The 25,831-nt window shown below is 57.4% G+C and overlaps 1 protein-coding gene across 1 annotated transcript in view; it reads left to right on the plus strand.

Moving 5' to 3' along the window:
- GRM4 (glutamate metabotropic receptor 4) overlaps nucleotides 1–25,831 on the plus strand; it is a 107,192-nt gene that overhangs the window by 44,772 nt on the left and 36,589 nt on the right. Inside the window, exon 4 of the mRNA XM_044931201.2 lies at nucleotides 24,309–24,444. Within this exon, the coding sequence (XP_044787136.1) occupies nucleotides 24,309–24,444 (136 nt within the window). The remainder of the gene's footprint in view (nucleotides 1–24,308; nucleotides 24,445–25,831) is intronic.

Here is a 25,831-nt window from a genome sequence, read left to right on the forward strand (position 1 = left end):
CCGAAGCCCGCGGGTGGTTGTAACCTGGCGGAGAGGGCGGCAGGGTGGTGGAAGTGGGGCAGGGCTGACGGATGGCTGTGGCTCCGGGCCCCCGCGCCCCCGCCCTCCGCTCCAGCAGCTGGGCCCCCGCGGCAGGAAGTCGGGGTGGATAGAGCCCACTCCCACCTGCAGGCAGGCTGGGCAACATCAGACTCCAGTCCCCAGCCCCTCCCTCTGAGGGCCCGCCAGTCCTTGGTTCCTTTGCTTAGACTTGGGCTCCTCTCTGCCCTGGCTCCATCCATCCTCCCCGGCAGGCTCCTCTCCTCCTTGACGGCTTAAATCCTTTCCCAAGCAAGCCCACGGGCTGTTTCAGCTGCAGCCTTGGTCAGATTTGGGGACAGAGGTGCTGGACAGGGAGGGACAGAGGTCCAGAATCTTAGTGTCCAGAGGGACCGGGAAGACAACCCCTGGACTCACATGGCCCTCTCTATGCCCCTGCACATGCTGAGACCCCATTTATATCCAGTGTCCTGAGTCATCCACCCTACCTGGTGAAGTAGGTACCCCCATTGCACAGGGGAGAAAGCTGAGGCACAGAGAGACAGAGACCACATAATAACTGGCGACAGGTCACAGAGCAAGTTGGAGGTGGAGAAAGGATGTGAACCCGGGAGAGCGGCTCAGGACTTACAGGCTTTAACTGTGTCGTATTTTTGTCACTCTGTCTTCTGCCCATTTCCCAGCTGCATAAACTGAGCCCCGTGTGGACCAGCCCTGTGCAGGGGTGGGGGTATGATAGTCACACACATACATACACACACCTTTGGCCTGGAGGGACACGTGTTGTTGTAGGAGAGGCTTGGGATTGGGGTGAGGTCTGCGCATTGGGTTTTAGCTGAAGCTAAGGCTATTGTCTGAAGTTTCTGTGAGCATCTAATCAAGCATTGAGTACTTTCTAGAAAATAGAAAGTCTGCTTAAGATTTTGTAAAGGACTTCTAGAAAAATAAGAGCTCAGGGCCACAGCTGCGCCTTCACAGTGCCCCCTGCCCCCTGCACTCCATCCCGCCACCAAAGATCTGGCTTCCCACCGGGCCGGACCTCCTCCGTCCACAGACCCCCACAGCTCCAGTGGGTCTCCCTGCCCTGCCTGCCAAATGAAATTTGATTTGGAGAACTGTCTTTAGTGAGTGAAAAGAAAAGGGGAGAAAAAGCCGCGCTTCAGCAGCCCAAATTGAAATCAGAATTGAGCGGCCAGCAGAAAGGGGCCGCTGTACCTTGTAGCCTAATCCCTGTGAGAGATTAAAGATGTCTCTGGCTGTATATTGTATTGATTTGTCCTCTGAAGTATAAATCATCTTTGAGTTGCTCAGAGGCGTGCCAGAGAGTGGAGTGGTGGGGCAGGCTGAGGGTGCTGGCCGGAGCTGGGCCAGCAAGCCCTGGGCGCCAACCGTGTGCTGGGCTCTGGGTCCTGCAGGGAGCATAATTATGTCCATTTCATAGATGAGAAAACTGAGGCCAGAGAGGGTAGGTGGCTTTGCCAAGACCACATAGCCAGAATATGGAGGAGCTGGGTTTGAAGCCAGCTCTGCCATCTGGGCGGGGCACTCCTGAGCACCCAGCCCTGATGGGGCCTTTGGCAGAGGCCTTGGAGAAAGCCCCGATGCCACACTTCCTGGTCTCCATCGAAGTGCCCTCCTGCCCCAGTCACTGTCGTGCGGACTCTGCCCTGAGCCAGCCAGGGCCCTGTGGCAGGCACGCTCGTTGCACGGATCCTGGTGACAGCCTTCTGGGCCTGGTGTTTTGTCCTCTTTCGCAGGTGAGGACGCCGAGGCTCAGAGGGGTGAGGTGCTTGCCCAGGCTCATACAGCGAGGTGCTGGAGCAACTTGGAGCCAGGCTGTCAGATCTGGTGCCCCCACCCCAGGCTATCCGCCTCCCCCACACGGCGGTAGCAGCGTGTGGTTAGGAGAGCAGCCGTAACAGGCAGACCTGGGCTCTACCTAGGCCACTCACTGGCCATACGATCAGCAGTTCTTGGTTTTGATTTCCTCATCTGCAAAATGGGATAAAACCAGTTATCAGAATTAAATGTGCTCCTGGCCCATGGAAATGGGCACTCAGGAGCTCACATCAGAGGGTTATCATTAGGGGTCCTCCCTGGTGCTAGGCATTCGGGGGAGGCCTGGGAGTGTTGGAAGGCTTGAGGGGGCCGTGCTGGGCCCTGCAGGGGGCTGCAGGCTGTGTCCAGGGACAGGATAAGGGACAAGACCATGGGAGCCCAGGCCAGCCTGGTTCTTGAAGGAGAGCTGGTCTGGTGGCAAGAGGGCAGCAGAACGAGCCCCGAGGCAGCCAGGGCAGGACGTGTGTGTGTGTGTGTGTGTGTGTGGTACACTAGGTGATCTCTGGGCTTGTGCCTGGTGGGCCTGCCCTGATAGCAGGCCCTGTGTGAGGTGTGGGTGGGTGCCCCCTCTGTGTGCGGGGTGAAGCCCTTCTCGCTTCAGGGCTCCCCCCTCTCTGCCAGGTGGAGGCTGCCCGAGGATGAGTTGAGTGGCAACAACCAGTCCTGGGATGAGGTATGCAGAGACCGTGTGAGTCACCCCGGAGGGGGACGCAGGCTAGAGGGGGTGGCGGGGGGGCCCCGCCCTCGGTGCCCCCCACCTCTGTCCCTGGTGCTCCAAGGCGGTGGGTTCTGGAGTGTAAACCTCTGTGCCCCCACAGCTTTTCTGTATCTGCAGGGGCCTGTGTGAGCCTGTTTACTTGTGCTGGTGCTCCATTTCACAGATGAGGACAACCGAGGCTCAGGAAAGTCGAGGAGCCTGTCTAAGGTCATGGGGAAGTGGAGTGTCAGAGCCCAAGGCTCCTGTGTGGGTGACAGGTGAGGGGGTGATTAATAGGTGACATGTACGAAGCCCCGCTGTGAACCAGACCCTGTTTTATGGGCTTCATAGCTCATTTATCTTTCAGGACAACGCCATTCTATGGAGGGCCATACTGAGGCTCAGAGAGGTTAAGTGACTCTCCTGAGGCTACGCAGCTGGCGGGTAGCAGGAGGGGAATGCATCCAGCCTGGCCGCCCTTTCTCTGGCGCATGGGACGGGGGGACACAGGTCAGCTCTCGGCAGGAGCCTCTCCGTGGGGTCCCCTGGGGAGCCTGGTACTCCAGCGAGTACCAGTGATTCCTGCTCCCTGGGCACATCTAGGCCTGTGCTCCTACAGTGGGAAGGAGATGGCTTTCCTGAGTGTGGCAGGAGGAGGCGTGGGGGCCTTAGGAGGATGCCTTGTCCCTCGCACGGTGGAAAATTCTAAAGCCTCGGCTCCCTGCTGTGTCCCCGTGTCCCCCATTGGTATTCCGGAGACGCGGGTGCGTCAAGCTGTTACTGCTCTGACCTCCAGCTCCAGCTCCCCGGGCGGAGCGTCGGACCTGCATTTAGATGGCCCCTGTCCGCGCGGCTGGCTGGCAGGGCTGGCAGCTGGAGTCCCAGGGCTGGGGCACCTCTTCCCTCTGGCTCTGCGACATCTCTAGACTCAGCTTCTCAGGCTGTAAACGGAGGGTCTGAGGGGCTAAGGGAAGAGCTTGGCCACCTGGAAAGAGCTGTGCTGCCTGGGGGCTGGGGGGACCTGGTGCGGCTCATTTTTCTGGGAGAGTAGAGAGGAGGTTTGCCCCAGGGCACCCCCAAGATCCAGAACCCCCAAGGGGAGGCCACTGGAAGTGCCTGCTCGCCTTTCTGCTGCCCACCCCGCCCCGCCCAGACCTTGTCTCCTTCCGCTCTGCTTCCAGTCTCTCCTGCCGTCACCGCAGCCTCCTCGCGGCCCCTCTGACACTCCAGGCACAGGCTGGCCTCAGGGCCTTTGCACTGGCTGCTCCCTCGGCCCGGAAAGCTCTGTCCCCGGCGGTCGAGGTGTCCTCCTCCTCAGGGCACTTGGCTGCCTTCTCAGCTGCGCGCTTCAGGGGGGCCTCTGTGTCCCAGCGTGTCCCCAGCTCAAAACTCTCTGTTCCCTCTTTCCTGCTCCATTTTTGTTTTTTTCTTAAAGACTCATTCTTTGTCTTCTTTCTTTCTTTCTTTCATTTGCCTGTGTTGGGTCTTAGTCCTGGCACGCGGGATCTTCACTGTGTCATGGGAGATCTTTAGTTGCGAAGCATGGACTCTGGCTTTGGCTCACGGGCTTAGCTGCCCTGCAGCATGTGGGATCCTGGTTCCCTGACCAGGGATTGAACCCATGTCCCCTGCATTGCAAGCCAGACTCTCAACCACTGGACCACCAGGGAAGTCCCCTGTTTTTCTTGATAGCACTTGACAAGTACACTTTTATCTGTTTATGGTCCGCGACGGCAGAGCTTTTTTTTTTTGCCTGTTTTGTTCTCTGGTGCCTCCCCAGCGTCTAGCACACTCCCTGGCACAGCATTCACTCAGTAAATGTTGGTGGGATGGGTGATTGATCCTGAAATTCAGCCAGCTACTCCCTTCGTAAGCCCTTCTTCCTATCCAGGCCTGAAAGGTTGCTCTCCCAGTCCACAGAAAGGCAGACGGAGGCTGACAGAGCACGGGCTTCTGGGGTCAGGCTGCCCTGGGACCCTTTCCTCCCCTCTGCGCTCCAGCTACCCCCAACCCTATCCTGACCCACCGAGGACAGAAATCCTTCCCACTGCAGCGCCTGCCTTGGGATGCTTCATCGTGGCCTGATGCCTTCCCCGGAGGACAGGAATAGGAAGACTCAGCCTTCCAGACCCTGCTCGAGTCTCCCCGCTGGCCTGGACTTCATGGATCTATTTCACATCTGCTGGGTACTCAGCCCCCGTGCAAGGAGAGGAGAGAGGCTGTGGGCCCTGCCGGCTCCCAGCAAGTGTGGGAAGAGCAGTGCCCAGTCAGACCTGGCACCCTGCCCTCCTGCAGGAGGGGCCGGGGAGACTCTGGTTGAATAAGTGAATGAAGGGATGTGATGATGCGTGTGTGGCGGTGAAGAGATAAATTCCAGGGTCGCAGGGGGCTCGCACGCTTGGATAAGTGGGGAGGAAGAAGGGGGCGTGCCAGGTGGGGGAACAGCGTGAGCAGGGGCCTGGAGGAGGAGGGAGCAGACAGATGGGACCCCAGTGAGGGGCCTGGCCTGGTCCTAGTGACCGTGGAATGGGGACCCATGTGAGGCGGAGCTGAGCGGTTTCTTTCAGGCCAACCTTGCCTTTAACAATTTTTTTGGCCCTTGGAGTTGGTGTGTCCACTTGCCATGTCCAAATTCCTTAGGGCCCTGGGGAGTCTTCTCTGCCCATCGTGGCAGCTGTGAGCCAAGGTTCCCTGCAGACTTGCTGACCCACGCAGGCCTGTGATCTTCCCGGGATCCCGCTGGCCTCCTGGGAACCCCAGTCACCCCTGCCCCAGTGCCTGCTGAATTTCTCCTACTTGGCTGGGCCCCTTGAGGCCGGGGAAGGGTAGGACCCCTCCCTCCTTGGCTGTGTGCGCCTTGCCCTCCCTCACACACGGCGGGGCCTCCGCAGATGTTTGTAGGATGAACAGAAGAGCAGCCCTGTGCTCTCAGGCAGGTCACTGCCCTTCCGGGGCCTCCGTCTCTCATCTGTAACAGGAGCGGCATGTCAGCTCACCTGCAGGGTTGGCTCTGACAGCCGGCAGGCTGGGTGCCCCTAGTCCGAGGTCTCTGGCTCCAGGCATCCTTCTTGTAAGTAAAGGCTCATCATGGGGGCACTTCAGGCTTGGCCTTTTGGTTCAGGGATTGGGGCCAATTGCACGGAGACAGAGCCTGGAGCATGTGACCTTCTCACTCAGGTGAAATGTGGTTGAGATTAGCCGAGGTTGAGGGGAGCTGGAGGCAGGGAGGGGTCCTGCCACTGGCTTTTTGGGTTGGTGTATATGATGGCTGGTAGCATCTTCCTGGGGGTAGAACTTAGCCTCGCTGCCCAGGGACCTGCAGCTGGGGCCCAGCGTCCCCTGCCCACAGACCATGCATTTTCCAAGGATGTGGGAGTGGGGCGGGCCCTTCTTTGGAGCCAGTTCCCACCATTCTTGCTTATCAACCAGGTTGCCCCAAACCTCAGACCAGTTGTGTCTTCTGCCCGTCACCATACTGTGGGTGGAAGTTAAGTGGACTTGGCTTGGGCACCCAGCTCTGAGCCACGCGGCCTCCCATGTGCCAGCTGTGTCTCCTGGCCTCCTGGGAGATTGGCAAGGTGCTGGCACCAGTGTGACTGCTGTATGATGGCCACGTCAGTCTCTGTCCTGCTATGAGGATAAACCCTGAGCTGCCTGGCCGCCGTGGGGACTTCGCCTGTCCACTTTAATTTCTCTGCCCTCTGGCCTTTGGTGCGAGGCTGGCACCTCTTGATTTTGTGAGTCCTGTGGGTTGGGTGTCACCAAGCCACCTCTCCTCTCTCTCTCTGACTCATCTCTGATGTGTTTGCCCTGACTTTTCACGACGGGGACATGCTCCCACCCGAGTTCGCCTCTAACCTTGATGGGATTGGCAGGAGGAAGGAGATGGTAGATGCCGAGCCCTTTTCGCTCCAACTTTGCACCCCTTCCCTCTTGGACAGTTCAGTTCATTCACTCAGTCGTGTCCAACTCTTTGCGACCCCATGGACTGCAGGACACCAGGCCTCCCTGTCCCTTGACAGGAAGCAACTTTTTCTTTCACTAGCCTTTTCTGTGGAACGTTTGAAGATTTCTTCTGGGTCTAACGTTTCCCTTCGCTGGTTGCAGCCCCTTCGTGGCTTTGGCCTTCTTCATGCCATCTTCCCCAGATGGTGCGGTAGGGTGGGGGGCTTAAGAGCCACCATGAACCATGCCACCTTGAGCAGTCACTTAGGGGCTCTGGGCCTCAGTTTCCACCTCATTCAACGGGAAAGTTAATAGCACTTCCCTTCTGGCTGGCCATGAGCATTAAATGAGTTAATGTACATAAAGCGCTGGTGCCATTGGGGCCGCGAACTGAGCTCTGAGCACTGAGCTGCTGGAGTTGCTGCCATTGCGATTATTCACCGGAGTGGGGATTGCAGAGCGGGTCCCGGTTCCAGTCCTGGCCCTGCCTTTGGGTGGCTGTGTACATCTCTGAGCCTCAGCTTCATCCCCATGTGAAGGTGATGTGGCAGAGGAGACCCCCAGTTTGGGCCTCCTCCACCTCTCTTGGTTTTTCCGTCCTCACCACGTGGGGGTCTGGGTATCACCAGGTTGGCCTCTGGCTTCCGCTCTGCCTGTGTTCTCGGGCCCAGACCTGAGCCCACAGGGTAGCCACACACACAGCACCTGTTTCCTTAGCTCATTTGGCCTCTTTGGTTGTGTTACCTCTGAGCCTTTTGACGAGTGAATCTCTCAGCCTGGTCTGAACCCCACTGTCTTTGAGTTCATTTCCTGCCCTTGTTTCTTCCTCCTCCCTTTCTCTGAGCCTCTGCACTGGGAGCGCGCTGGGTTCTGTCCTTCCAGGCTCCCATGTTTAGGGATCCCTTCTGACTTTTTCCCCTTTGTTAAAGAGCAGGTGGCAAAGGCATTGACTTTTCCCTGTCCCCACCCAGAATTGATGCTTTTGAACTGAGTCTTCTCTTGAGAGTCCCTTGGACTGCAAGGAGATCCAACCAGTCCATTCTAAAGATCAGTCCTGGGTGTTCTTTGGAAGGAATGATGCTAAAGCTGAAACTCCAGTACTTTGGCCACCTCATGTGAAGAGTTGACTTATTGGAAAAGACTCTGATGCTGGGAGGGATTGGGGGCAGGAGGAAAAGGGGATGACAGAGGATGAGATGGCTGGATGGCATCTCTGACTTGATGGACATGAGTGTGAGTGAACTGCGGGAGTTGGTGATGGACAGGGAGGCCTGGCGTGCTGCGATTCATGGGGTTGCAAAGAGTCAGACACGACTGAGTGATTGAACTGAACTGAACTGACCCAGTTTGGGCCTTGACTTCCAGAAAGCCCTCTTGACCTCCTTGCTGACTACTGAGGTTGAGCCTGTTTTCCTATCTGAGGTCCCAGTTAACTCCCAGCCCCCTACTCTGGGCTCCTTAGGGGTATCATCAAAGCAAGCCCTAGCCCCCATTTCCCTGCAGCCCTGGGACACTGTGAGCTCATGGCTTCCTTCCCTCCTGTCCCGAGGCTCCTCTTCAGGGGCTGCTGAGTGTCCCAGGAGGGCTCTGGTCTCAGCGTCACCCCCTACTCCTGTGTGACCTTAGACAAGTCACTGCCCCTCCCTGAGCTTTCCAGTTCTTCGTGAGACCAGGCAGGGGCTGTACACCTTCTTCAGCGGGCACATGCATGTTGTGGACACACAGAGGGATGTCTGCAGCTATTTCTTCCCCTTGTTACCCTGTGTCATCCACCCGGCCCTCTTCCCAGAGCCTCTGAGCCCCAGGGTCTGCCTCCTGTGCCGGCCCCTCAGCCAGCGCAGCCTGGCCTGTGTGAAGCCTGCTGGACCTCCTTGCATTTTAATATGCAATTTTCCAGGGAGCATTTCATTAACCACACCCACTGCAGCTGCTGGGCCCTGGCCCCAGCCCCTACAAAGACACCCTGAGAATTGTCCCTGTTTCATTGAGGAAGTGGCCGAGGCCCAGGCTGCCTGCAGGCTGGCCTTCGCAGTGTGTCAGAGACAGAGCTTTGCATTCAGGTCTGTGTGACTCCAGAGCCCAAGGGAAGGAAGGAGGGAGGGGCCGTCCTTTCAATGATGTCTCATCCAGCTTCTCCCAGGAAGCACTGCTGGGTCATTCAGATGGACGGACCTCAGAGGACGACCCTGCCCCTCAAAACACACAGGCCAGAGGTTCTCTAAGGACCAGGGAAGGAGTGGGGGGTGGGGGAGCAGCTTCTGTGATGCGGAATGTGAGTGTGACGGGAGTTACTGAGTCACATGTGGCTGTGGATGAGCCTACGAGGGGCTCTGTCTAAAAGTGGGTGTCACAGGGCCTGGAGGTCAGGAGGAACGCATCCTCTTTTTAGTGATGGCTTCCCTCGGGCTCCTGGGGTTTTCGAGGACTCAGAAGAAGGGAGTCCAGGCCTCCAGATCATAGAGCCTGCTCTGTGGGGATGTGGCTGGCGAGGGGGGCAGGGGGGGCACTTCTTCAGCCCTCTAACCCCTCATTTCTATGCAGTAATTTATTCATTTGCTGGAAAGACATTTATTGAGACCCTACTGTGTGCTGGGCATTGAGCCAGGACATGGGCGATATAGCAGTGGACTCAAGAGATGAGGATCCCTGATCTTATGAACTCACGTTTGGGGACAGGGATAGAGGCAACTTATTGTAAACAAGCAAAGGCTTCACCATATAATAGACTTTCAGATAAGAACTGATGGGCATTGCCATAAAGAAGAAGAAAGCCACATAAGTAGACAGAGGGGGCAGGAAGGGGAAGGGGGTGGTCAAGGAAGGCTTTTCTGCAGAGGTGAACTTTGGGCAGAGCCCTAAATACAGTGAGGGAGTGAGCCACGCAGAGATGTGTGGGAAGAGTGCCCCAGGGAGGGCTACTCACAAGTGCAAAGGCCCTGAGAGCCTTCCTGGTACTTGGAGGATAGCCAAGCAGCAAGAGCAGAGTGAGTGAGGGGCAGAGAAGTGGAAGAGGAGGGGAAGATCATGGGGGGCCTCCTGGCCTCTCTGAGGTGTTTGGCTTTTGATTTGAGTGAGATGGGAGCTGTGGGAGGGCTGTGAGCAGAGAAGAGATGTGGATGGGCTTGGGTTTACTAGGATTCCTCTGACCATTGTGTAGGGAAGAGACTGTGGGCCTGAGGCAAGAAGGCCAGTGAGGAGGATACTGCTGTCCTCCAGGCGAGACGTGATGACCAAGAAGTGGCAGTGGTGAGAAGAGAAAGGTCTAGGGTATGTTGTGAAGCACTAGCCCGCACATCTTGCTCCCAGGTTGTGTGTGGGCAGAGGGGAGGAGAATGGCCCAGGTGCCCCTGGATTCAGCACCACGGACAGCGCCAGCACCAGACCTGGGGGAAGCCCTGGTTGGCTCTGGTCCCCAAGAATGGCCAATCCCTGGATGCTGCTCGGAGTCTCATCTGTAAAGTGCTGGTCCCTTCCCCTCAGTTTTGTTATAAACTCATCTTTTAGCCAAATATGTTTATTTCTGGGCATTGCTGTGACTCCTTTTTGTGATGACGCAGATCTGAATGCAGTTATATAGCTGGGATGAGGTTTGGAAGCAGTTGTTTCCAAAAATCTTTGCATCTGGCCAAATTGTTATTGTACAGGGTTGGGGGGTGGGGTGGGGTGGGGTGGGGGGTACAGAAAGGTAACTGGGGGAAGGGAGAAGGGGAGCTTCCTTGAAGAGCGACTGGTAAGAGGAGAGCCTTGAAGAACCGTGGGCCTGTCCCAGAGGAGCAGCTGGGTGCTCTGGGTAGGGGAGCTGGGTGACTAAACTTGGTTCTTCATGATGCCTTCCTTCTGAGAGTAAGGAGGGGGCTGCATTCCTGACAATAAGGTGGGTGGACCGCCTCACGGCAGACAAAGCTGACCCTCAGGCCTACCATGGACTTGCCGTGTGTCTGGAGAAGCCACCATTCTTTGACTCTAAGTTTCTCCATCTGTAAAATGGGGGTAATTGCATTCCTTACTGTGCTGGTTATTGTATGACAAAAATAGGTGGATTAGCCATCAGAAAGGCCAAGAAAGGGCTGGAGGGGTGAGGGACTGCCTCTGTGGCCTCAGACCCCAAGGGTGAGCACTTGGCCTTTTCCTGGTTGGCTGCTCCCCCACCCCTTGTGACCATCCTCCTCGTTCTCCCTGACTCTCATGGTGTGTTACATCTGTGCCCCGTTTTGCTGTAGACAGAGTGATCATATGGATATTCTATGCAAATTCTCATTTTTAATGAGCCAGAGGAAAGCTAACAACCATCTTGCAGATGTCTTGGGGCTCAAGGGAGGCCTTGGGATGGGGGAAGAAGCAGGACAAAGTGACAAGTGAGAGGAGAGAGGAGGGAGGGATGGGGAAGGGGATAGAGCGGGTGGGTGGGACGCAGTAGGGGCTGTGGGTGGGGTGAGGGGAGGGGAACAGGCTCTGTTCCCATCTCTCAAAACCGCTCTGCCTGCCCTGTTTTAAGATGGGGAAACAGGCTCAGAGAGAGGTGGCAACTCGCCAGACACCCTAGAAACTGGGAGAGAGACACACACAAAGGCAGGGGAGAGGGAGCAGATGGGATGGAGAAAGGGAGGCATATGGGACCAGGCTCTGGCTTATGGGGCTCGGTTTCCTCCTCTGTATAATGGTCACAGCGTCTAAGTCATGGGCTGATTGGGAGGGGCTAATGAGAGAACAGGTGCAGACATTGCATGACTGAACAGTGTTGCCAGAATGCGCGGGCCATGGACTCGTGTGTGTGAGGGGAGGGGGCAGGGGACTGGGTGGGGAGCCAGGGAAAGGAGGGCAGAGGGGCAGGAGCTGAAGACGGGGTACGAGGCCTTTTGCACATAGGCCAGCTCCTAGTTAGTCCGTTTGCTCATTTGTACATTCATTCATTCATTCTTCAGCGGCTGTGGTCTAATTCATAGACGGAAGTCAGCTTCACAAGGGCAGGATTCTCATCTGTCCTATTCATGGCTGTCCCCACAGCATCCAGGGCAGCACCGAGCACTGGGAGGACCTTAGTAAGTCATTGCTGAATCAGTGGATGCTCTGTGCTCAGCAGTGGGCCCAGCAGTGGGCCAGGAAGTGTGCCCGGCAGTGGCCACTCCCTGGAGGCATCTAGTCCAAAAGTTTTCCTTCCCTGTGCTACATGCAGTACCTGAGTTATTGGGATGGTTACGGGCACCCAGCAGAGAAGGAGCCTGGGGACACCTACGAAGACTTCCTGGAGGAGGAGACCTGAGCTGAATCTTCAAGAACTGACAGGAGCTGACTTGAAGGAGTCTGGGAAGGGAAACTGGGCATAAAGCAGAGGGGACAGTCTGGTGTTGGGAACTGCAGGTCCTGTTGGAGGCAGGGAGTGTGAAAGATGAGGCCGCAGGGCTTCGGGACCCGAGGGAGGTGAGGTGAGAGCCAGTGAAGGTGGGCGGGAAGGGCGTGCTGGGGTGGGATGGGCTTTGGTGGGGTGGTGGGTGATCGGGCTGGGCAGGCTGAGGTTGTCATGCTGGCCTGGGGCTCTGGTCTGGTCAGGTGGTGTCCACAGGAGTCAGGGATGGGGCACAGGGGATTCGAGCCTGAGAGGTCAGCTGGCTGCTGCCTCAGGTGAGGCTGGACCTGTCCCCGGGGCATGGAGCCAGCCTGGAGAGGGGTTGGGATGGCATCTCTGTGACTGCCCTGAGCAGGTCACGAGCCTCTCTGGGCTCTGGTTTAGATTTTAGAAAGGACTCTCAACTGTAGGCAGTCCCACCCAGGCCAGAGTGCCTGGGGTGCATTTAAATGTCAGTGTAAATATCAAAGTGGCTCAAGTCCCCTCTCATACTTAGTGCCCAGAGCCCCAGGATGTCCTTTTGTATTGCAACACGGGACCATCTCTTACTCTGAAAAATGTCTAGCCCCAAAGGCCTATTGAGAAAAATCAGTAGACTGTTGAGTCCTCTGCCCCAGCTCTGGTGTTCCTCAGAGAGGGCAAGATCAGCCGAGCACCCATCCCCACATCCCCTCCCCAGGTGCCCTCCTGAGACCCCCTTAAGGGCTGCTCCCGGGATCCAGGCTTGGAGTCCCCTTCCCATCCCTCCCTGGTCCCTGTCTCCCCACTCCCAGATCTGGCCAAGCAAGCTCGCAGGCTATGGGGCTCCAAGCTTTTCCTCAACATCATCAGGAGAGCCTGGGACAGGTTTTGGGGGTGGTGGGTTGAGCACTTCTCCAGCTCAGGGCCACATCTGGGCCTCTGGCCCTGACCTTTGTCCATGAGCTCTTGCTAACCCGAGTCACAGGCAGCTCAGAGCCTAAGGAGAGCCTCTGATGGTCCATAGGGCTGGCTGGGGTCTGCTCTGTCCTCGCCACACCCCTCTACCATGGCCAGTCTCGGGGGCACACTCACACCCACTGTCTGTCCTTCTTCCCAGTCGAGGGGTCAGCAGCCCTGTTTTTTGGCTGAGGAAGCTGGAGCCTCACCCGGGGTACATCCAGAGCTGAGGCTGGGCTCAGCCCCCCGTTCCTTCCACATCCTGCTGTTCTGCCATCAGAAGGGTCGGCTTGAAGAGCCCGAGTCAGGCTCCTGTTGGGGAGGGGGCGAGGGCTGGTGTGGGAAGGTCCAGGAGGACTTCATTACCCAGTGCCTGCTTGGGGCACCTTGGGAGGGCCCGCCGCCGGCGGGGAGACATGCTTGGCCTGCCTGGGTAATTACATCTCAACATTTCATTTTGCTTGTCAGTTTCCACTTCCTGGGGATGTGGGCTCCTAAATATTTCATCCCAGTCTGCAGCCTCCTGTTGCTCTCCCGCCAAACCGCAGGCCCGGCTACCGGGCTGGAGCTGGCCAGAGGTCATCTTCTGCATGCCCTGCCTCTCAACAGGTGTCCCCACCACCAGCCCAGAGCCGGCTCCTCTTCCCAAGGGGTCTGGGGTGAAGAGGCCAGGCAGACAACATTGCCAGAAACTAGAGTCGGTTCAACCAACCCTGAACACCTGCTGTGCTGGAAACCAGGGAGTAAGGAAAGATAAAAACAGTCTGCCCTTGAAGGGGTTTATGGGCTGATGGAGAAAACGATCAAGTGTTACAAGAGCAAACGTTTATCGAGTAGCTGTGTGCCGGGCACTGTTACATATATTAATTCAGTTTTTCTTCATGCTTTACTATGAGGAGACGAAGCTGAGAGGTGAGTAACTTGTCCAGAGTCACAGCTAAGAAGCAGCAGAGCAGGATCTGAACTCAGGCAACCTGGCTCCAGCCCTCAGGCCTTAAAGCGCAGGCGTTACTAAACCAGAAGCCTAGGCAGAGGATGGCAGGCTCCAGGGGAGAGGGGTGTGGTGAGAGCCTGGGTGGGCGGTAGCACATCCCCACTGCGGGAGCATCTGGGGTGCTTCGTGGGGGAGCGGTGGAGAAGCGGAGCTCCGAGGCAGGGCTGGGCAGGCGGGAAAGCAGACGGGGGATTTTCCTGCAGGGGGACCAGCCAAGGCTCCAGGGTAGGGACGTTCAAGTTGCCTCGGAGAAAGTGGTCTCGCTGTGGAGTAGGGAGTTGTGAGGCCAGAGAAGCGGCTGAAAAGCTGCTCTGTGACTTCACCCTTCAGGCGTATCGCTGGAGCTGGGGGTCTTGTTCTGAAAGGGGTTTTTCAGCGGAGGACTCTGAACTACTGCTCAGCAGTGCTGGGTCTGACTGCTGACCAGCCCAACTTGCCGTGTGAAGCTTGGGCAGACTCCTTTTCCTCTCTGAACCAACTCTGAGAAGTCGGTGGGATTCCCTCAGCTGAGGAATACTGGGGAATTACTCAGTATTAGGAACTCAGAATAGCTGGGGACTTCCCTGGTGGTCCAGTGGCTACGATTCCATGCTCCCAAAGTAGGGGGCCCCGGGTTTGATCTCTGGTCAGGGAACTAGATCCTGCGTGCCGCAACTGAGACTTTGTTCAGTTCAGTTCAGTCGCTCAGTCATTTCCGACTCTTTGTGACCCCATGAATCGCAGCACCCCAGGCCTCCCTGTCCATCACCAACTCCCAGAGTTCACCCAGACTCACGTCCATCGAGTCAGTGATGCCATCCAGCCATCTCATCCTCTGTCGTCCCCTTCTCCTCCTGCCCCCAATCCCTCCCAGCATCAGAGTCTTTTCCAATGAGTCAACTCTTCGCATGAGGTGGCCAAAGTACTGGAGTTTCAGCTTTAGCATCATTCCTTCCAAAGAACACGGCCAGATACATAAATATTAAAAAATTAATTATTATTGTATACAAAACAAGAAGAATGCCCAGGATGGCCACTGAGAGTAGAGGAAGGTGGGCCCTAGGGGACTGGGTTGGGGCAGGGGTCTCCCGGCAGGTGGCCTGGAGCTGGCTGGGGCTGGAACCAGACACCTCCCCGTGCCTTCCCCCACAGTTCCCCCCTCTACCTCCTGCCTCCAAACACCTTCGCTTCCTTCTCCCTCTCTCTATCTTTTTTCTCCCAGCTTTTCTCGCTTCAAAGGTGTTTTGCCTAAATGGGTTTGTGTTAAGATATTAGGTCGATCACTCAGCAAATTTCCCTCTGCTCAGAGCTGCGCACCATGAATAATGCAGCTCTGAACAGCCCTTGCTGCCCAGCAGCCTCCCAGGGAGGGGGCGGCAGCGCTCAGCTCGAGGGCTCTGAGCCCCACAGCTGCCCTGGCTGGTCCTCCCGCAGCCCGCCTCTTCCCAGTCCCCAAAATATCCCCCCAGGGGCCAGGCTGTCCATGGGTGATCCCTTTAATCCTCACAACACCCCCGACGTGTCTGGAGGGTGGTGAGCATGCCGTCCCATTTTACAGATTCAGAGGTTCAGAGAGGTTCGGAGAGGCTGGGTGACTTGGCTCTCGTCATCACGTAGGGGCCAGACGTGGGACGAGGGCCTGTCTGTGCCCAGCCTCGGCCCCCGTGTCACAACACGCTGGCTCTCTGATGGCGGTGACCCTGCACCCGCAGGTCCAGCCCGGGTCTCCCCAGGGGCAGGTGGGCGTGAGTGGATGGCCTGCTTGCAGAAGGAAGATGCGGGTTTCTCCCAGAGCCGGGCACTGAGGCGGCCGGGCAGGTAGTTACTGGGAGACAGTTGCTGTCCCCCTCCCCCAGGGGCCACCCCAGCCCCTGCCGGCACCCCCAGCCAGGCCCCCGTGCACTGGTAGCAAAGGTGAGGTGTTGATGGTGCTAAGGCTTGGCTGGTGGCTCCAAGGAGGTATGGGCAGCTAACCTGTGTGTCTGGGTCTGTGGCTGTGTGTAGGGTGTGACTTGCGGAGGTTGGGTGTGGTGAGTGTGGTTGTGTGAGGCGGTGTGGTTACTGTGTGAGCTTGTGTTGCTGTGATCTTGTGTGGGGTGGCAGTGATGTGTGGTTTGTGACTTTGTGAGGGTGTGTGTTACCACGTGTATGGGCGAGGTGGGGAGATGAACTGAGAGTGTTTGGGAAAGGAGGGATGTGTATCCTGCCTTGGACAGAGGCCCTGGGCCTCTAGGCTCGGGCCGCGGATTCTGCCCAGCAGGTTCTGTCCCTGGAGACAGTGGTCAGTGTCGTCTGGTGTCTCTGGCCCCCAGAGCATCCTCACAGCCCTGGGTCCTGACGGGACGTCCTGACGAGGTCCCTGGCCCTTGCCTTTGCAGCCTCACCCCCACTAGGACTTGCTCACTCCCCAGAGGCTTTGGCTCCCGGAGGCTGACCCAGGCTTTCACAAATACCATTTGACCCTCACTCTAGCCCCACCAGGCGGAGTTTTTTCAAGTCCTGCCCTATGTTACCGATGGTAAGCTTGATGCTCAGAGAGGCTAAGTAACTTGTCCGAAGTCACACAGCCAAGGTCTTCCCTGGTGGTCCAGTGGCTAAGAATCTGCCCTCCAGTGCAGGGGACACAGGTTCGATTCCTGGTTGGGAAACCAAGATCCCACATGCCTTGGGGCGACTATGCCCACACACCGCAACCACTGACCCTGTGCACCGCAATAAAGACCCAGCACAGCCGAAAACAGGCAAACCCCAAAAAGAGCAGTCACACAGCCAGGAAGCAGCAGAGTGGACTTCCCTTTTGTCTCACAATGGCGGGGAAGAGGAAGCTGAGAGCAGGTGTGAGAGCCATACTTTGTATGGACCTTTGGTGGGGTGCATCATGGGGACCCTGCAGGTGGGAAAGCGGGGTGACTGTGCCCCCTTCATTCTCCCTTGGTACCTGGGTCTTCCTGGCTCCAGCCAAATCTCTCCTAGTGAGCCCACTGTGTCCCTTCAGGCTGGAGTTGCCCTGCCCTCCCCGGCCCTCTCTACTGGCCCAGCTGTCTTTGGTCCTGGACCTTTGGAGCCCTGCCAGTTTGCACAGCTATCTTATACTTCTCCACTTGTTCTTCTGCACATGCATTTCTTGAGCACTCATAACAAGGAATTTGCATCTAGGTGGATAGGCAAATTCCCAGCAGAAGGCAGGACTGAGAGAGAGGTCCCAGTGTGCCTGACGCCCACATGGGCTTGGAACTTGGCAGTGCGTACTACAGGGCAGGCCCTGTGCCTGGATGACCTTTGCAGCCCAGAGCCTGGCACAATGCGGCTGCCCAGTGCCAGTAGACACGTAGATATCCGGGCACTCCGTTTGACCAGGTGGTGCTCAGAGGGGAGGTCACAGTGGGCTGCAGGGGTCAGGGAGGTTCCTAGAGGAAGTGGGCAGGTTTGAGCAGGTGGCCACTTCAGATTCCTGCAGTGCCTCCACCCCCAGGCTGGTGCCAGCAGCTCCTGCCCCGCTGGCCCTCCCATCCCTGTAGTCGGGTGCTCGGTGGCCCATTCATCTGGCAAGCGTGGGTCATGGCCTGTCGCGAGCAAGCGCAGCGTGTGTGCTGGGCACCGTGAGGGCCGGAGCAGAGACAGACGGGGAGGAGGTAAGATAAGCGAGGGAGGTGGACTAAGGGGGCGGCCTCTGCAGAGGAAGGCCTGATGTGGTCAGACGGCGGGTTTTGTTGGGACCAGACCTGAGGGGGAGATGTGGGCCTTGCATGCCACTTGTACACATGCACACGCGTGCACTCACGCGCACACACACACACACACACACTGTGAGAGGAAGGGGGCTGGAGTGGACACTGGATGGTGGGGAGAAGGGCTGGCAGTGGGAGCAGAAAGGGGTGCTGGCCGTGAGCCAGGCTCACCCCCCGTCCCCTGCCCCGGAGAGCCCTCGAGCCCTGGCTGGAGCCAGAGCTGCCCCTCGCTGCCCGCCCCCAGCCCCAGCCCCCCTGGACAGCCACGGGTTAGGGGACTTCTCCAGGGCCTGGACGTCTCCCGGACCTCAGATGCCCTTTCAGCCACAGCTCCGCTTCCTGGAATCTGCTGCACGGCTCCGTTTCCTTAGACCAGGGCTTCGTTCCTGGTTGAAAGCAAAAGCAACACGGTGTTGGTCACTGATGCCTCTGAAGAGCTCCCTCTCCTGAGAGCAGGTGTAGGGAGGGGGTCTGACTTTGGAGAGGGCGGGGGAGAAGAGAGAAGGGGGGCTGGGGGGAAGAACTCCGTGTGTGTCTGTGTGTGTATGTCTGTGTGTGTGTGACTGTGTGACCCCATATAGTCCAGGGTCTCCCCCAGCCTCCCTCCTGCCTTTCCCCTTACCTCTCTCTCTGCCAGGAACCCAGGGAAGCTGAGGAGGGGACCCCCTCCTTGGGTTGTTTAACAACCCCCGTTTTCTCTGTGTTGTAATTTGCTGCCTTCACATTTTGCCTTAATGTAGATTTTTTTCCACTTGATTTCCTAGCATTGGTCTCTCATTGTTTTTCTCCAATTTTAAATTTGAAAGGCCAGAAAAAGAAAGGGAGAGACAGAGAGAGGAGACGAGCCCAGTGTCCCTGGGCTCCTGTGCTGTTGGGCTGCAGGGAAGTTTCTCGACTCCCTGGAGGGGTTTTTGCCCAGCCTAGTCTGGAGCCCAGAGCCCGGGGTGCTGTTTGGGATGAGAGAGCAGCCTGGCTTGTGGAATGGCACCCCCGGGCTCTGGGTGCTAGAGCAGGAGGGCACAGGTGCTAAGTCCCCCGGGATCTGTGGGCACGGTACATGTCTCAGTCACCTCGCTGCCCACTGCCTATGGGCTGGCTGTTTAGCTGCTTCCTGGCAGGGGCGGGCCTCCTGGTGAGTGAGATAAGGAAGGAAGAGGGGGCGGTGAGAGGATTCCCAAGCCTGGAGGATGTGTCGGACGGCGCTGCAGAGGCACAGGGGAGCCCAGGTCCTCAGCTTCCCAATACCTGGGTGAGCCTGGGCAGAAGCAGGCCACTCTGGGGGGAGGCCCCTTCTTTCTGCCTTCTCTGGGCCACCAAGGTTGTCCACAAGTTGGCGGGCCCTGAAGGCAGGGGGTCTGGGGGCTGCTTGGAGAGAGTGGGGAGGACTTATTCAGGTGGGTGGAGTAGAGAGAGTCCCATCCCGTGGGGGCAGGGAGGTGCCCAGAAAAGAAGGGAGCTAAGCCTGGTGAGTCAGACAGTGATCAGACTGTGTAACCCACGTCCCCTGGGGCATTAGGAGCGCAGTGGGAGGCAGACACTAACACAGATATATCAGCTGGACCCAAAGAATACCAGGAAAGGTCACCAGACCACAAATAGAAAGGGCGCAGGGACCACAAAATACAACAGGAAACCCGTGTCAGGTTTCACTAGTGGAACTTCCACAGCACGTTTAAGTCAGGGCAGGTGTGTGGAGCCTGGCGGAGGTGCAGGGTTCCAGCGCCAGGGGAGGGCTGGCCAGGAGAGAGCCTGTCCTCAGCGGGAGGCGGAATTTCAGAACCGGGAGGGCAGGCCGTGGGAGGGCGGCCCCATGTGCCTTCCCTGCAGCGTCCCGTGGAGGCCTCCGGCCCGGGAGTGGCCAGGTGGCCCCGTGTTGTGGATGAACAGAGGCTTGGGGCGGCACGTGTGGGGACTAGGCTGCCTTCTCTGTCACTGTGTGTGCACGTCTGGTCTGCCTTGGGTCCTGAGGTGCACATTTACCAAGCATTTACATGTTGCCATATTGGCTTCTGATTATTTCCAAGAAATAAAACAGAGATCATGCCTGGGAGCCCTCCTATGGAGCCCTCAGTCTTGTTCCATCCCTGTCTCCCTTGAGGTGCCCACACCCTGCAGGGGCTGGGGTCCCTTCTTGTCTTAGTCATTCAGCAAGCATTTATGGAGAACTAGTGTGTGCCAGGCACTGGGGAGATGGTAGTGTGTACAACAGAAAATCTCCTGCCCTCTTGGAGCTTTTGCTCGTATCTATGTGTGTGTCCATATATAAGACATTGTACTATATATGGCCTTTAATTTCCACATGAAAGGGACAGAGAGTGGTGCACCTTGCTTTATCAGTCAGCTTTGCATTTTCAGGGTTTTGTCATGAGAGCTGTTTTATATATCTTAGCTACATAATATTCCAATCTTCCTTTGGAAAATATTTAGGTAGTTTCCATGTTTTCACTGTTTCAAACAGTGCTGCAGTGATCATCTTTGGGCGTATCTCCTTGCGCCCGTGTGCGAGTTTCTCTGGGAAGAATGTGGAAGGGGATGTGCTGGCTTGTAGGGTTCTAGACTCCGTGGCTCAGGCTGCCTTCAGTCTCCTCACTCCCTGAGTGCTTGGGCCGGGAGCTCTCCACGGTCCTGACTGCTCCCTTGCGCTCAGAAGCTCCTGGCATGAGCTTGTGGCTTCCTGCCCCTGGCCCTGCACGGAGGCACTGGCTGGGCAGACGGTGGAGCTTGCAGCTGGCACAGGGTAACCGGTGCCTGCCATGGGGCTGGGGCTGTGTGTGGGGTGAGGGGCTTGCCAAGGGTGACCCAGAAGGGCCTAAGTGGGCCATGGGGAGCACCAGACTCCTCCATACCCCTGTTTTTATGATCCTGTTCCTGGAGCCTGGGAGAGGTGAAGTGTTGCAGCCTCTGTGCAGAGATAGGACTTGGGCACGTTCCTTGCTGCTTGGATTTAATTTTATTACATTTGCTCTCAATACAGACTCATGGATTCTTATTTTATCCAAGGAGAGAGACCATGGGACAAAGGAGTGGGGGTGCAAAAAATTGCCCCCACCATGGTAGAAGGGTTTGGAGAGGACTTCCCAGGGGTGTGCTAGCCATGGTCTCCACAGTGATGGGGCTTCAGAAGCAAGGGCTGGATACAGGAGGACTGATGTGGTTGGTGTAGGACTTGGGGTCTTCCCAGAAGTGGGGATGGGCTGCAGGGGGTGGGGCTAACAGAAACCCAGCGACTGGAGCCTTTTCTTCCTCTGCCCAAGGGAGGCTCTCGACACAGACCTGGATTACAGACCCACCAGCTGGCTGTGTGACCGCCATCAGGCTACTTAGCACCTCCGAGCCTCAGTTTCTGCATCTGTAAGATGGGGCCATTAGCACCTGCCCCAGACACTCATTGAGTGCCAGGCATGCCGTGGGTGCTCAGTAAATGAGGGTCCCTCTTGCAGCACTGCAGTCCTCGCTGGCTGTGGCAGGGGACAGGAGCGCTGTGGAGCCCGATGCTGTGCTACTTACTCCTGGAAGCTTGTGTCACCCTGGGAGAGCCTTGGTCCTGTGCTGCGGTCCCCTGAGCAGCCAAACTGACAATCAGGCAGTGACACCAAGGGGCCCAGAGGGTGCTTGGTTCCTCCTTGTGGGGCCAGTGACACCACTGAGTACTTACCCCAGGGCAGGCCCTGCGCCCAGACATGTGCATGGGCCCTAGGTGCCCCTGGCCTGGGTGGCCGGTCGTGGCACTGGACTGGGTGAGAGGGTGGCCTCTGGAGGCAGCTGGCCCACACTGAAACCCTGCTCTCTGCCTGACTGTGTGACCTGGGGAAGCCACTCAGCCGCTCTGTGCCTCAGCATCCTCATCTCTAAACTGGAACTGTGCTGGCCTTCCCTCGCAGCCCAGCGGCCAAGACTCTGCACTTCCAATGCAGGGGGTGCAGATTTGCTCCCTAGTTGGGAAAATAAGATCTCATAGACCACATGGTGTGGCCAAAAATAAATAAATAAGCTGGAGTTGTGCTGATGATATTGACTTCAGATGGGTGAGTCTATGCAGAGTGTGCAGCATAATATTCAAAGGCACTAGACATTATCAACATTCAGTGTTACTGAGCTCCATTCGAAACCTCCCAGACTCCCCTCAAGTCCCCCCACTCTTGCAGTTGTAAGAACATTGCTTCCTGCTTAGACTCTCTCTCATCTTGAGTACCTTGTGACTTGCTGACCAGACTGTGGTCACTTGAATCTTCTTTCGAAGAAGAAGCTAAATGAAGCCTGCAACATGTACCACAGGGTGGACCCTCTTAGGGGAGCATCACCCAGAAATGTGACTGAACCTAAGAGTCTCTGCCTCTTTGAGAACAATTGCTCCCACTCTCTGCCTCCCTCCTCTCTGCCCTCTGGCCCCCTCCTCCCTCCTGGAGCCAGGTGGCTCGTCCTAACCCCCTGTCCAGCCTCCTCCTCTTGTCCATCTGTCTCCCCAGATGGGGGGAGAACTGTAGCAATTGGCCCACTTTCTAACTGGAAAGGAGCCATATGGAGGATTTAGCTGGAAGCTGAGTGTCTGCCCGGCCGCTGTTAGGGCAGGGCCAGCGCTGGGGGCAGGAGACTGGCTCCCGTCGGTTCTCTTTGTGAGCTGGGACTGGGGGGGGGGTCCCGGTCCTGCCCCCAGACCCCACTCCCTCCCTCGCCCAGGAGCCCCTCTAGCCATGCTCTTCTTCTGTGCTTGGTGCCTCTGTGGGCATCCTAGGAGGACCTGAGGTTCTTGTTCTGCCTGGAAGGGGCAGAAAGTAAAGGAGGTGGGCGCTGGTCAGGGTGGGGCACAGAGGCTGTGGCTGCCTCACCTGCTACACAGAACCAAGGGCCCATTTCCTGGCGACGCGAGAGTGAGCCTGTGTCACGCGGCTCCGGGCCTTGCGGGCGCCGGGCACAGAGCAGCCCCGTTCTCTAGTTGTTTCCTCAGCTCGCCTTGTTTCCTCAGCATGCCCCCTCCCCGCTCCCATCTGCTCGGGCCTCCTGCCACTAAAACTCAGCTGCTCAGCTCAGGGCCACCACCCTTGGGCAGCCTTCCTTGGTTTCCACCTACCGCCCTAAGTATAGAGGGCCCCCCCTGGGTGGAGCTGGGTGCTGGCCCCTCTTCCTCTGGGTAAAACAGGTGTCTCCCCACACTAGGGACCCTTGCAGCCCATTCTCCTCACAGAGGTGCGTGGAGTCTGCTCAGAAGGCTCAGGTGACCCTGGCCTGGACTGAGAGGATGTATGGAGGCTTGGGGGTGCCCAAGGATGGCAGCCAGGTGCCTGGCTAAGGTGGGTAGTTTGGCTGCAACCCAATAGGATCCTGTGTGAGATGGAGCTGGGCTGAGGCCCTTGAGTGGGACCCGGAGGAAGGCAATGGTCTCGGGATCCGCCTTCATCAAGAATACTCCTTCAACCTTTTCCATCAACAGAACCCTGACTCTGCCACCAGAGGTGCTGGACGTCTTATTCCCTGGGGGCACCACTCTGTATCCCAGTGGGGCAAGGGACTGTGTGGCTTTGGGCAAATCACCTCTTTTCCGAGCCTCAGTTTCCTCATCCGTCAAACACGGTTGATACTAGAAACGGGTCCACAGGTGCTTTTGTAGCAGGAGATGAGGGGAGACTGAGATACACGAATGCTGCCAGCTCCCCCGCCAGCACTGGGGCGACACAGCTGAGGCCGGGAACTGCCCGGGTGAGGTGGAGAGTGCGCGCAGGGTTTCTGTGAGCCACGCGGCCTGGCTGTGAATCCCGGGGTGTGTTGACTGCATCCTGGTGGCGCCTGCAGGCTTGGCGGCTTCTTGTAGAGGAATAAGCTTGAGAGGTAGGCAGGCCTTGGGTCCCCTTCCCCAGGATCCAGCCAGGTAGGCAGTGGCCAGAGAGAAAGGAATGACAGGAGGCCCCTAAAGACCCTCTGATCCCAATCAGAGCTCCTCCAGCCCCTCCACCAAAGCAGTCCCTCAAGAATGGCCTTCCTGGGCTCTTCTAAGCTCCTTGCTGGGAATTTGGTCCTAAATAAGATGGAGGGAGGCTGGGTGTCATCGCACCCTGTTGGGTCAGGGAGGAAGCTGGAGAGCCTGCACACTGAGTGGCCTGTGAGTGCCCAGGGGGGAGCTTAGGAACGCCCGCATACGGGCAGTAGCTGGGCTTGCAGCAGCAGTGCCTGGGATGCGCAGGCACGAGTCAGCGACCCTGCGCCGCCCTTACACAGGGGCCTGATGGCGAGCGTGGGGCCCAGGCCCAAGCGCCCTGGCAGGTGTGTGTGGATGTGGCTACCAGAGGCACTAATGGCCCAAGGGGGGCAGTTTGTTCTCATTCTCAGATTTGCGCCTCCAAAAAGTCTTATGAGGTAGTTACATCAAAAAAGAACCAATGTTTACTAAGCACTGACTGTGTGGCAGATATTACTATATATGCATGAACTCCCTTAGCTTTAAAACAACCTTATGAAATAGGTGGTATTATTATCTTTACAGATGATGTATTTGAGACAACAGAGAAGTTCAGTAACTAACCTGAGATCACACAGCAGTAAGCAGCAGAACTGAGATTTGAACCCAGGAAGTCTAGCTTTAAGCCCGATACGATATTGCTTCTTGCTAGCAACCTATTTTATAAAGAGAGGCACAGAGAACTTAAGTGACGTGTCCATGGTCACTCAGCTTGGTGGAGCCAAAATTTGCACTGCGGCTGTTCTGACTGCACAGCCCATGCCGGATCGGGACCTGGGAGCAAGTCAGGCCAGGGCACCGTGAGTAGCCCCCAGGAGTGTGAGTCTCAGGGGAAGACCCTGTCTGCCCCAGGCCGACCGCTGCCCTTCCTGCAGGGGGCGTGTGCATCGCCCAGTCCGTCAAGATACCTCGGGAGCCCAAGCCTGGGGAGTTCGACAAGATCATCCGGCGGCTCCTGGAGACGTCAAACGCCAGGGCGGTCATCATCTTCGCCAACGAGGATGACATCAGGTGAGGACAGGCAGCAGTGGGGCGGGACTGGGGAACCAGGGACCCCTGCTGGAGACCTTTCTGGGCAAGCCTGACCCACCCTGGGGTCCAGAGAGGTGGGGCGAGCCGACGAGGCGGTGGTGGGGAGACCCCTCTGGCTGCGGCGCAGGCTATGGCTCATGGACTCCCCTTCCTTTCCCCCTCCCCGTTTCCTGCATCCACTCTACCAACTCAGGATGGTTAGCTGGTCCTTTTACAGAGGGGCTAAGGCCATGGGCTTGGGGTGAGAGCCCCTGGGTGGGAATCCTGTTCTTCCTCCAACTAGCTGTGTGACCTCAGGCAAGTTTCTCAACCTCTCTGGGCTTCTTTTCTGCTTAAAAAAAAAACGGAGCTAATGAAGCCTGCTTGATAGTGTTGCTGGAGTGCTGAATGCAGGAATGTGCATTAACGAAGACGCAGAGGCTGGCAGGAGGTGGGGTGGCTGTCTCTCAGCCCCTCCGTCCTCCCTTCGGCGAGCTCAGAGTAGTGGGAAGAGGCCTGGGCTGTGGTTCTAGTCCTGATCTGGGCACACACTCATGTGGGCAGTATCATCCCCTCCCTGGACCTCAGTGTCCGCATTTGCAGAGTGGGGGCAGGTGGACTCCCGGTGCCAGAACCATGCGGTACAGACACCCTGGAGCAGTCTGCCTCCCTGCACACCTGCCCCCGGGTCCTGAGTCACAGGTCAGAGTCTCAGGTGCCCTTAAAAGATGACCCCTGAGCACCCTTCCTAATGCACTTTCCTTCTTCCTGCTCTTTCTCTCCCTTCCACCTCTTTAAGACTGGATGTCGTGGCCAAGAAGGGCCGGCCTCCTTGATTCCCTAGACTGAGGGGGAGACACAGCTCCTGCTGAGAATCTGGTTAGGGAGTCATGCCCTGTGTTTGCAGAGGAGATGTGGTCTCCCCAGACCACCTCCCTCAGACAGCTGGCCCACCGGCCCACCTGCCCCCCTGCCCAGCCCAGCTAGCCCGGTCCACCCTGCCTCCATGAGGCCCCCTCCCCATTACTAATCAGCATCCACGCTGGGTCCACTCTTCTTTCCAAAACTCTTTCCCACTTGGAAAGACCTTATCCTGGACTCCTGAGTTGCAGCAAAACAGATTCTCTCCCAGGAGATGTTGCTGGGTGCCAGGGGGGATGGAGGGGAATGTTCTGGAAGGTCATTAAGGCCTCCAAAGCCACAAGCACCAGCTCTAATGGGTGTTTCTCAGGCAGCAAAGTCCCAGGGTGTGGGAGTCCTCAGGGTCCAACTGGCACCCCTGAGCTGCTCCTGGTCCCCACAAAGCTTTCAGGGTCCCTAAACTCTGGCCCTGGGTCCCTGTTGCCGCAGGTCAGGTGGCACCTGGAGCAGGAGGAGCTCCTTTGGA

Source organism: Bubalus bubalis, chromosome 2, assembly GCF_019923935.1.
Source record: "Bubalus bubalis isolate 160015118507 breed Murrah chromosome 2, NDDB_SH_1, whole genome shotgun sequence".
Taxonomy (NCBI): Eukaryota; Metazoa; Chordata; class Mammalia; order Artiodactyla; family Bovidae; genus Bubalus; species Bubalus bubalis.